Source organism: Mustela lutreola, chromosome 9, assembly GCF_030435805.1.
Source record: "Mustela lutreola isolate mMusLut2 chromosome 9, mMusLut2.pri, whole genome shotgun sequence".
In the NCBI taxonomy this organism is placed as follows: domain Eukaryota; kingdom Metazoa; phylum Chordata; class Mammalia; order Carnivora; family Mustelidae; genus Mustela; species Mustela lutreola.
Genome location: NC_081298.1, coordinates 104,976,552 through 104,988,802, shown reverse-complemented (window position 1 = coordinate 104,988,802; position 12,251 = coordinate 104,976,552). Strand labels below are relative to the sequence as shown.

Genomic DNA, 12,251 nt, shown 5'->3' with positions numbered 1-12,251 from the left:
TGATACTATCTTGTTTCATCTCCCCCTCCTTCCCCCGACGACCCCCTGCCTTGCCTCTCAAATTCCTCATATCAGGGAGATCATATGATAATTGTCTTTCTCTGATTGACTTATTTTGCTAAGCATAATACCCTCTAGTTCCATCCACGTTTTTTGCAAGTGGCAAGATTTCGGTCTTTTTGATGGCTGCATAGTATTCCATTGTGTATATATACCACATCTTCTTTATCCATTCATCTGTTGATGGACATCTAGGTTCTTTCCGTAGTTTGGCTATTGTGGAACTTGCTGCTATAAAACATTTGGTTGCACGAGCCCCTCTGGATCCCTACATTTGTATCCTTAGGGTAAATACCCAGTAGTGGGATTGCTGAGTCATAGGGTAGCTCTATTTTCAACTTTTTGAGGAACCTCCATACTGTTTTCCAGAGTGGCTGCACCAGCTTGCATTCCCACCAACAGTGTAGGAGGGTTCCCCTTATCTGCATCCTTGCTAACATCTGTCCTTTCCTGACTGGTTAATTTTAACCATTCTGACTGGTGTGAGGTGGTATCTCACTGTGGTTTTGATTTGTATTTCCCTGATGCTTAGTGATGTGGAGCACTTTTTCACGTGTCTATTGGCCATTTGGATGTCTTCTCTGCAGAAATGTCTATTCATGTCTTCTGCCTGTTTCTTGTTTGGATTCTTTGTTCTTTGTGTGTAGAGTTTCAGAAGTTCCTATAGATTTTGGATACTAGTGCTTTATCTGATTTGTCACTTGCAAATATCTTCTTCCATTCTATCAGTTGTCTTTTGGTTTTGTTGACTGTTTCCTTTGCTATGCAAAAGCTTTTGATCTTGATGAAATCCTAATAGTTCATGTTTGCCATGGCTTCCCTTGCCTTTGGTGATGTTTCTAGGAAGAAGTTGCTGTGGCTGAGGTCAAAGAGGTTACTGTCTCTGTTCTCCTCAAGGATTTTGATGAATTCCTGTCTCACATTGAGGTTTTTCATCCATTTTGAGTCTATTTTTGTGTGTGGTATAAGGATATAGTCCAGTTTCATTCTTCTGCATGTGGCTGTCCAATTTTCCCAACACCATTTGTTGAAGAGGCTGTCTTTATAATATGGGACATTCTTTGCAATTTTGTCGAAGATTAGTTGACCATAGAGTAGGGGGTCTATTTCTCAGCTCTCTATTCTGTTCTTGGATCTGTGTGTCTGTTTTTGTGCCAGTGCCATACTGTCTTGATGATGACAGCTTTGTAATAGGGCTTAAAGTCTGGAATTGTGATGCCGCCAACTTTGGTTTTCTTTTTCAACATTCCTCTGGCTATTCAGGGTCTTTTCTGGTTCCTTATAAGTTTTAGTGTTATTTGTTCCATGTCTTTGAAAAAAATAGGTGTTTTGATAGGGATTGCATTAAAGGTGTAGATTGCTTTAGGTAGCATAGATGTTTTCACAATATTTGTTCTTCCAGTCCATGAGCATGGAATGTTTTTCCATTTCTTTGTGTCATCCTTAATTTCTTTTTCTGAGTACAGATTCTTTGCTTCTTTGGTTAGGTTTATTCCTAGGTATCTTATGGTTTTGGGTGCAATTGTAAATGGAATCGAGTCCTTAATTTCTCTTTCTTCTGCCTTGCTGTTGGTATACAGAAATGCAACTGATTTCTGTGCATTGATTTTATATCCTGACACTTTACTGAATTCTTGTATGAGTTCTAGCAGTTTTGGAGCAGACGTTTTCAGATTTTCCACACAAAGTATCATATCATCTGCAAAGATTGAGAGTTTGACTTCTTCTTTGCCAATTCAGATGCCTTTTATTTCTTTTTGTTGTCTGATAGCTGAGTCTAGGTCTTCTAGTACTATGTTGAAGAGCAGTGGTGATAGTGGACAGCCCTGCCATGTTTCTGACCTTAGGGAAAAAGCTTTTAGTTTCTCCCCATTGAGAATGATATTCACTGTGGGTTTTTCATAGAAGGCTTTGATGATATTGAAGTATGTTGGATCTCTACACTGTGAAGAGTTTTGATCAAGAAGGGATGTTGTACTTTGTCAAATGCTTTTTTCAGCATCTATTGAGAGTATCATATAGTTCTTTCTTTCATTAATGTATTGTATCACACTGATTGATGTGGATGTTGAAGCAAACTTGCAGCCCAGGAATAAATCCCACTTGGTGGTGGTGAATAATCCTCTTAAGGTACTGTTGTATCCTATTGGCTAGTATTTTGGTGAGAATTTTTTCATCCATGTTCATTAAGGATATTAGTCTGTAATTCTCCTTTTTGATGGGGTCTTTGTCTGGTTTTGGGATCAAGGTAATGCTGGCCTCATAAAATAAGTTTGGAACTTTTCCTTCCATTTCTATGTCTTGGAACAGTTTCAAGAGAATAGGTATTAAGTCTTCTTTAAATGTCTGGTAGAATTCCCCCGGAAAGCTGTCTGGCTCTGGGCTCTTGTTTTTTGAGAGATTTTTGAGACTGCTTCAATCTCCTTACTGGTTATGGGTCTGTTCAGGTTTTCTACTCCTTCCTGGTTCAGTATTGGTAGTTTATATGTCTCTAGGAATGCATCCATTTCTTCCAGATTGTGAAATTTGCTGGTGTATAATTGCTTATAATATGTTCTTATAATTGTTTGTATTTCTTTGGCGTTGGTTGTGATCTCTCCTCTTTCATTCATGCTTTTATTAATTTGGGTCCTTTCTCTTTTCTTTTTGACAAATCTGGCTAGGGGTTTATCAATCTTATTAATTCTTTCAAAGAACCAGCTCCTAGTTTCAATGATTTGTTTTACTGTTCTTTTGGTTTCTATTTCATTGATTTCTGCTCTGGTCTTTATTATTTCTCTTTTTCTACTGGGTTTAGGGTTTCTTTGTTCTTTCTCCAGCTCCTTTAGGTGTCAGGTTAGGTTGTGTATTTGAGACCTTTCTTGTTTCTTGAGAAAGGCTTGTACCACTATATATATTCCTCTCAGAACCACCTTTGCTGTGTCCCAAAGATTTTGAACAGTTGTGTTCTCATTTTGATTTGTTTCCATGAATTTTTAAAAATTCTTCTTTAATTTCCTGGTTGACCCATTCATTCTTTAGTATGATGCTCCTTAGCCTCCATGTATTTGAGTACTTTCCAAATTTTCTCTCTCTTTTTTTTTAAGATTTTATTTACTTATTTGACAGACAGAGATCACAAGTAGGCAGAGAGGCAGTCAGAGAGAGAGAGAGAGGAGGAAGCAGGCTCCCTGCTGAGCAGAGAGCCCAATGCGTGGCTCGATCCCAGGACCCTGGGATCATGACCTGAGCCGAAGGCAGAGGCTCTAACCCACTGAGCCACCCAGGCGCCCCCCAAATTTTCTCTTGTGGTTGAGTTCTAGTTTCAAAGCATTGTGGTTTGAAAATATGCAGGGAATGATAGTGATCTTTTATATTGGTTGAGACCTGATTTGTGACCCAGGATGTGATCTGTTCTGGAGAATGTTCCATGTGCACTAGAGAAGAATGTGTATTCTGTTGTTTTGGGATGAAATGTTCTGAATATATATCTGTGATGTCCCTCTGGTCCAGTGTGTCATTTAAAGCCTTTATTTCTTGTTGCTCCTTTGCTTAGATGACCTGTCCATTTCAATAAGGGGGGGTATTAAAATCCCTTACTATTATTGTATTACTATCGATGTGTTCCTTTGATTTTGTTATTAATTGGTTTACATAATTGGCTGCTCTATGTTAGGGACATAGATATTTAAAATTGTTAGAGTTTCTTGTTGGACAAACTCTTTAAGTATGATATAGTGTCCTTCCTCATATCTTATTATAGTCTTTGGTGTAAAATATAATTTATCTGATATAAGGGCTGCCACCCCAGCTTTCTTTTGATGTCCATTGGCATGGTAAATTGTTTTTCACCCCCTCACTTTACATCTGGAGGTGTCTTTGGGTCTAAAATAAGTTTCTTGCAGACACATATTGATGGGTCTTGTTTTTTTTTTTTGTTTTTTTTTTTTTTTTTAATCCATACTGATATCCCTTGTTTTATGATTGGGGCAGTTAGCCCATTTATATTCAGGGTAACTACTGAAAAATATGAATTTAGTACCATTGTATTGCTTGTAAGGTGACTGTTACTGTCTATTGTCTCTGTTCCTTTCTGGTCTGTTACTTCTAGGCTCTCTCTCTTTGCTCAGTTTGCTCTCTGTAGCTTTTGTTCCCTGAATGCTTTCTGTACAGCTTTGGAGGACAAAAATGAGAATGGTGACCTTCCAGTCTCCCACCAGCCCATAGGAGCTGAGAGATCAGGGTCCCGCTTTTCAATGCACCCTCAGAGAAAAGCAGTCAATCCCTCCTGTCTCCCTGGTCTCTGGCACTCTGAGCTCACCTGCCTGTGACCAAGCATTTCTATCTGTGGTGCATAGCCCTGTTTAGAGTCTCCAAACCCAGCAGATTCTGCAGTGTCCTCTTGCACCACTCCTCCTGGAGGAGGAAGGAGGAGATCTCCTCAGAAGAGGAAGGAGGAGGTCTCTCCAGATCTGCCACTTGTGTGGTCCCTGCTTGAAGAGCAGTGGCCTGGCTGTGGCTCAGATCACAGTTTAAGGTAACCCTGAGCTGAGAGCTCACTCCTCAGCTCTGTCTCTGTAGCTGGCTTCCCCAGATACCTGGGAGCTCTGCCACCCTCAGGCATCCCTGGTATTTTTGTGTCCCCACAGGTCCTGAGAAATCCCTGGGAGGGTTCCATCTGCTGCTTACGCTCTGGAGCGACATCCCCCAGTGGAGCAGACTTCTGAAAGTTCTGATTTTGTGTTCTGCTGCTCTACCACTTGCCAGGAGCTGGCTCCTCCCTCCATGGTCTATCTTCCAGTTGCATCGGATTCACATCTCCCCATGTCCTACCTTCCGGAATGTTGTCGATTTTCTGTTCTTAGAATTGCTGCTCTTTTTCTCTTCTATCTCCTGTTGAGTTTGTAGGTGTTCAGAATGGTTTGATAACTATCTAGCTAAACTCCTGGGACCTTATGATATTTCAGTCTCCTACTCCTCCCAGAAAAGCAATTTTTGATGGCAGAGAACCATGACATAGGGTGGCAGAGCACTGACCACCTGGGTCTTTTTTTTTTTTTTCTGGAAGTACTACTATTGTTTCTTGTGGATTCATTGATATCTAGGTAGATCTCCCTCTCTAACACTTGTATGGGAAAAATTTAAGTTGAAAAGGAAGATGATTCCCTTCAGCCTTGTGAGTCAAACCTAGTCTCCAACCTTTCCAGTATTCCAGGTCCTAAGGGACGGACCTTATTTCATGGCTTTGGACAGGGAAAAGTGCATGGTGATATTAGGGTGCTGTGAGGGATCCAGAGGGAGCAGGCTAAATTGGAATCGAATGCTGAAATTGAGGTGAAACATTTACTTTTCTCATTTAATTATATAATAATTTATGGAACTAGTGAGATGATTATTGATGTTTCAAGTTTACATACACAGTATGCAAATGTATTTTAGTTTAAAAGCCACATACCTGGAACACTAGGTTGGCATTTTCATGCATTCCAAATATTTCTGGGTCATCCATCAAAGGCAGATTTTCAATGTAGTCTTTAAACTCTTGTAGGCTGTCAGCCAAGGGTGCGAAATAGATGCCTGTTTATTGCAAACACAGAAGGCAAACATATTGCAAATAGATCAGCTTTGTACTATCAAATTTAGTCCTCTCTGCCTGTTCAGATGGTGGCTATAATCAAGGGTCTTCCACAGAAAAGGGAATTGTTTTCTCCACTCTCTTTGCCTTCGTTACTATGCCTGGTCTCTTTCCCTTTTCTTGAGGCCTCGAGCCTGTGATCAGTCTCTTACTCTTTCAGGGTGTCTTCTTAGAACTTCTCAAGATTCTGGGAGTCTAGGGTGTGTTGCTGAAAGCCACACATTGGCAAGGGTTCCAAATTTATAGAACTTTGAAAACACATTTAGACTGAGTATAACCCATTTTAGAAGGACTCCAAGTGGTTATTGCATAAAAGATATTTTTGTACTTTAACTGCCTAACCAGTTTTGGAGGTGGTCAAGCATGGGGCTGAGGCAGGCACACATGGGGACTGGGCTGTGATGGCTGGACACCAAGAACTCCTAGATGGAAAACTGAGAGATACCACAAATGACTTCTTGGAAAATGTCCTTTGCAGATTATTGAAAAGTCATTTACCTGATTCTGAATATTTATAATCCTCTTCTAATGTTTCAGGAGAAAAGAACCTTTTTAAGATTGTACGAAGACATCTTTGATCCCAGGTGTCTGTAACTCTACCACCATATGTAATTTCACCTGAAAAGGAGTTTGCATTTTAAAACATATTTTTTAGTGATATGCATACCCAAATCCCAATAGATTTATTTACATACATATTTATTTGGAACTGAAAGTAAAAAGCATATCAGAGTTTCTTTCCACTACTCCCTAAAAAGGGAATAAAAGGCAGAGGAAAAACCTAGTATATGTACCCTACCCTAATTATTTTGCTTTCCCCAAATAACCAGAACCAAAGCCACTGAGATATATTTACATATTTCTTTTTCTTTTCTTTTTTCTTTTCTTCCCTCCTTCTTTCCTTCCTCCCTCCCCCCCTTCCTTCCTCTCCTCCTCCTTCCTCTTCCTCTTTGTCCCCCTCTTCTTCCTGCTCTCCTCCTCCTCCTCCTTTTTCTTTCTCCTCTACCTCATCTTCCTCCTCTTCTTCTTTTGCTGCAAAATACTGATGTTGGGTCTTATTCTAGCATCGATCACAGTATTCTAAAACATATACAATTCCTAGGCAACACTGCTTCTTTTGGAGGCCAGTAAATAAATGGAACCAAAACATTTACAACAAGACATTCAAACTGTATACATACTTTAGAATTATTAAAGTTAAACTAGGAAGGAAAGATAGGTCCAAGGCAAAAGAGACAACTTGCCTCACAGAAATGATGTTGTGGGGAATTAAAACTTTTTAGTATCCATCTCTTTTTTCATAGATAAGCTACTTTCAACATGCTCCACTGTCATCCCAAAACTATAAGTAGGAATGATATCTATTCTGCATTGGAATAATATCTATTGCTGATATAACACCTTGGGAAAACTCCAGATCCATTGCTACATTTTGTTATTTATCACTGTAGTGCTCCCAGAAGGATTTGACCCATGGTCCTGACATTGTCAACTTCTGAATCCTCTGACTGTTCATCCACTCTCATCTCTATAACTTCCATTATGTCAGGAGGAAATGTTTTTCATTCTCTTTCAAGCTCAGATGGTTGGTTGAAAGTTATTTCAGTCTTTGGAATCTCAATAATTTATTTATTCTAAGGGAGCAATGTCTTTACATGCACTTCTTATAGGGACACTTATCTTTCCTCTCCTGTTGAAGCACTGTTGGTCTGTCATGTTGGGTCAGCCACTCAGAGGGAGGGGAGTAGAGGTAGAATAGGTGTTATGCTAATGGTCAAGTAGCTAAGTCTCTGTATTAGCAATTCTAAGAGGAAAGAAAGAGATGCTGTTGTATTTTCTTGGGTATAGTCTTCAGTCACCTTCTAGAAAATCTTGGAACACAAAGTTCAGTTACATCTTTGTAGTGGGTCCATCAGGTCTGGGCCTAAGTCAAAGCTCCTCTTGGATCCTTGGGGCTGGATGGGAATGTAAGCTCAAGTTTCTCCAGTTGCATGATGGTGTCTGGAAAAGGAGGGTGGCCAGGAAAATGAAGACTTCTGTAGTTGGTAGGTGGTGAGAGGAAAGGGTTGCCCTAAAGTATTTTTTTTTTTTTTTAAGTCACAAAGGACAATCTACATTTTGAGAAGGAGCACAGAAATATTTTCCTTACAAATCATAAGACTTTGTGCTTCTCCATCCAGACTGAGTTTTTTCCTTTTCTTGGATCAAACTGAATAAGTAATTAGACTCAGAGTAGATGACTCACTTTGGGGCTCAATTTTAGAAAGTAGTCTTCTGGGTTTGGTCTTCCCAGAAGAGGGACTTGAGGAGGAAGTGTCCATCATAAATGTCCATCACCTTTCCTGGCCCAAGCATCACAGTCCCTGAGGGTCTTGTTGTAGATCCCAGGGTGGTAGCTTCCTCCTTCTCTTCCTCTCCAACCCACAGGGGCTGGCTGAGGGATAGCCTTGGATTTGGCTTTGTCCTTGCATGCTTTTGAGCTCGGATCTGTCTCTTGGACTTATGTATTGCTATACTTTATGCTATAAAATTTTAAGACTTCCCCCACCCCCAAATCCCTCTCAGATTTAAAGCCTCCTCAGTATTTCTTTATTTTCTCCTGTTTATATTTATGGGGTTTTTAAATTTTGTTTTGTTTTTAAGATTTTAGGGGTGTCTGGGTGGCTCAGTTGTTAAGCGTCTGCCTTCGGCTCAGGTCATGATCCCAGGGTCCTGGGATCAAGTCCCACATTGGGTTCCCTGCTCAGTGGGAAGCCTGCTTCTCTCTCTCCCACTCGCCCTGCCTATGTTCCCTCTCTCGCTGTGTCTCTCTATCAAATATATAAAATAATAAAAAATAAAAATAAAAAAATAAAAAAAGATTTTATTTATTCATTTGTGAGAGAGAGAGAGAGAGGAGAGAGAGAGAGAAAGCGTACAAGCAGCGGGAGAAGCAGAGGGAGAGGAAGAACCAGACTCCCCGCTGAGCAGGGAGCCCAACATGGGGCTCAATCCCAGGACCCTGGGATCATGACCTGAGTGGAAGGCAGATGCTTAACTATCTGAGAGTACGGAGGTACCCTATTCTCTGCTGTTTAGTCTCCCCACTGGTGTTGCTGTATCTTCTTGTTCAGTCCTTCATGTTGCTTTTATTATAGCTTTGCAAATTATTGTATCTCTTTGCAGCTGAAAGGGCTATGATTGCCAATCATTGATTACAAAGGAGAACCAAAATTTATTGACAACACACACAGGCCTTTTAGGATGTGCCCTCAGCTTACCTTTTTTATTTTTTTCCCCCATTTTGTTGACTATAAAGCTCCCCTCCATGTATATCCCCTCTTCATACTATGCCCCAGCCCAACAGAACTGCTCACAAGTACTATAATCAGGCCAAACCTCAGCCCGTTGGGCTTTTATGTTACCGTTCTCTCAGCCCAGTGTGCTCTCCTGCCTTTTCTCTCCTAGTGAGCCCAACTTCGCTCAGTGTAGCTGGTCAGCACTCAGCTCCCAGTGGAGCTTTCCTGGATTCCCCAGGGTCGTGTTAGTTGTTCCTTCTGAATTCCCACAGCATTGTGCATTCACTTCTGATTTGGTTATTATCCTAACATAGGGTTTATGCATTATCTCCACCCTCCACACCATGAGTTTTTGGCAGACAGGGTCTATGTCATCTTTGCATTTCTAGCAACTATTGTAGAGTATTTGGCAGTATTTTCTGGATTAATGCATAAATGACTGCCAAAAATACCACCCTATGGATAAAGCACCCAGCCTTTTTCTCCTGTTTTTAAAAACATTTTAATAAAGAGCTATAACTTAAAAATCATAAAATCCACATAAAATTTACATGTATCATTCAGTAATATTTAGTAAGCCTGTGATGTTGTGCGTAACCGTCACCACAATCTAATTCTAAAACATTGTTTTGGGTGCCTGGGTGGCCCAGTCCATTAAAAATCTTGCCTTTGGCTGAGGTCATGATCCCAGGGTCCTGGGATCAAGCCCCACATCAGGTTCCCTGCTCAGCAGGGAGCGTGCTTCTTCCTCTCTCCCTCTGCCTGCTATTCCCTCTACTTGTGCTCTCTTTGTCAAATAAATAATAAAAAAATCTTAAAAACAATAAAACATTTGTATCATCCCTCAAAAGAAATCTTGTGCCCCTTCTCAGTCACTCCCTATTCTTGCCCCTGCTCTATGCAACCAGAAATCTACTTTCTGTCTGTATACATTTGGTTTTTCTGGAACTTTCATATAAATGGAATCATACAATGTGGTATTTTGTGCTGACTTAAAAAAAAGATTATTTATTAGAGAGAGAGAGAAGGATGGAGAGAGAGAGTGGGGTGAGGGTACAGGGAGCTGGAGAGAGAATCTCAAGCACAGAGCCCAGCTCAGGGCTCAATCCCAGGACCTTGAGATCAGGACCTGAGGCGAAATCAGGAGTAGGTTACTTAACTAACTGAGCCACCAGGCAGCCCTGTCCCTGACTTTTTTACTTAGCATAGAGTGTGTGAGGTTTACCTATGTTGCAGCACATATCTGTACTTTATTCCTTTAATGGCTGGATAGTACATTGTGTGGATATGCCACATTGTGTTTTTATTTACCAGCTAATGGAAGTTCATGTTGTTTTCACTTTTGGGCTATTATGAAGTAATGCTGTTATAAACAGGTACAAAGTTTTTTGTGTGAACATGTGTTTTCATTTTTTTCCTGGGTATATACCTAGGAGTGGAATTTCTGGGCCATATGGGAAGTCTATTTAAAAAATCTTCCAAAGTAGCCCCATAATTTTACAGTCACCCACAATGTATAAAGGTTCTATTTTCTCCACATCCTTGCCAACACTTCGTTACTCTTTTATTTGTTGTTTAATTTTTTTAATTATAGTGATCCTAGTCAGTATAAAGTAGTAACTCATTCTGGCTTTAATTTTCATTTCCTTCAACTGAGCATCTTTTCACATGCTTATTGGGCATTTATATGTCTTCTTTTGTGAAATGTATATTCAAATCTTTTACCCATTTTAAAAATTGTGTTATGTTAGTCACCATAAAATACATCATTAGTTTTTGATGCAGTGTTCCAAAATTCATTGTTTATGCACCACACCCAGTGCTCCATGCAATACATGCCCTCCTTAATACCCACCACCAGGTTACCCATCTCCCTACCTGCCTCCCCTCTAAAACCCTCAGTTTGTTTCTCAGAGTCCACAGTCTCTCATCGTTTGTCTCCTCTGATTTGCCCCACTTCACTTTTCCTTTCCTTCTCCTCATGTCCTCCATGTTATCTCTATGTTCCATGCGATAATTGAAACCATGTAAGTAAGTGAAAGTAAGTGAAACCATGCGATAATTGACTTTCTCTGCTTGACTTATTTCACTCAGCATAATCTCCTCCAATCCCATCCATGTTGGTACAAAAGTTGGGTATTCATCCTTTTTGATGGCTGAGTAATATTCCATTGTAGATATGGACCACATCTTCTTTATCCATTCATCTGCTGAAGGGCATCTCAGCTATTTCCACCATTTGGCTATTGTGGACATTGCTGCTATGAACACTGTGGTATACATGGCCTTTCTTTTCACTACATCTGTATCTTTGGGGTAAATACCCAGTAGTGCAATTGCTGGGTCATAGCGTAGCTCTATTTTTAATTTTTTAAGGAATCTCCATACTATTTTCCAAAAGTGGCTGCACCAATTTTCATTCCCACCAACAGTTTAAGAGGGTTCCCCTTTCTCCACATCCTCTCCAACATTTGCTGTTTCCTGCCTTGTTAGTCTTTGCCATTCTAACTGGTGTAAGGTGGTATCTCAATGTGGTTTTGATTTGAATTTCCCTGATGGCCAATGATGATGAACATTTTTTCATGTGTCTGTTGGCTGTTTGTATGTCTTCATTGGAGAAGTGTCTGTTCATGTCTTCTGCCCATTTTTTGACATGATTATTTCTTTTTTGGGTGTTGAGTTTGAGAAGTTTTTTTTTTTTTTTTTAAGATTTTATTTATTTATTTGACAGACAGAGATCACAAGTAGGCAGGGAAGCAGGCAGAGAGAGAGAGGGGAGGAAGCAGGCTCCCTGCTGAGCAGAGAGCCCAATGTGGGGCAAAATCCCAGGACCCTGGAATCTTGACCTGAGCCGAAGACAGAGGCTTTAACCCACTGAGCCACCCAGGTGCGAGTTTGAGAAGTTCTTTGTAGATCTTGGATATCAACCCTTTGTCTGTAGTGTCATTTGCGAATATCTTCTCCCATTCTGTGAGTTCCCTCTTTGTTTTGTTGACTGTTTCCTTTGCTATGCAGAAGCTTTTATCTTGATGAAGTCCCAAAAGTTCATTTTCGCTTTTGTTTTGCCTTTGGAGACATGTCTTGAAAGAAGTTGCTGTGGCCAATGTTGAAGAGGTTATATTGCCTATTTTGATGGATACTGCCAGGATTTTGATGGATTCCTGTCTCATGATGAGATTCTCTCATCCATTTTGAGTTTATCTCTGTGTTATGAGTAGGGTGAAAGAGAATAGTCCAATTTCATTCTTCTATACATAGCTGTCCAATTTTCTCAGCACCATTTATTGAAGAGACTGTCT

The 12,251-nt window shown here is 40.2% G+C and overlaps 1 protein-coding gene across 1 annotated transcript in view; it reads right to left on the bottom strand.

Moving 5' to 3' along the window:
* The window catches only part of DNAH6 (dynein axonemal heavy chain 6), a 227,482-nt gene that overhangs the window by 22,041 nt on the left and 193,190 nt on the right, over nt 1–12,251 (bottom strand). The window contains exons 69-70 of the mRNA XM_059188231.1: nt 6,173–6,292; nt 5,495–5,616 (exon numbers count right to left, since the gene is read on the bottom strand). Of these exons, the coding sequence (XP_059044214.1) occupies nt 5,495–5,616; nt 6,173–6,292 (242 nt within the window). The remainder of the gene's footprint in view (nt 1–5,494; nt 5,617–6,172; nt 6,293–12,251) is intronic.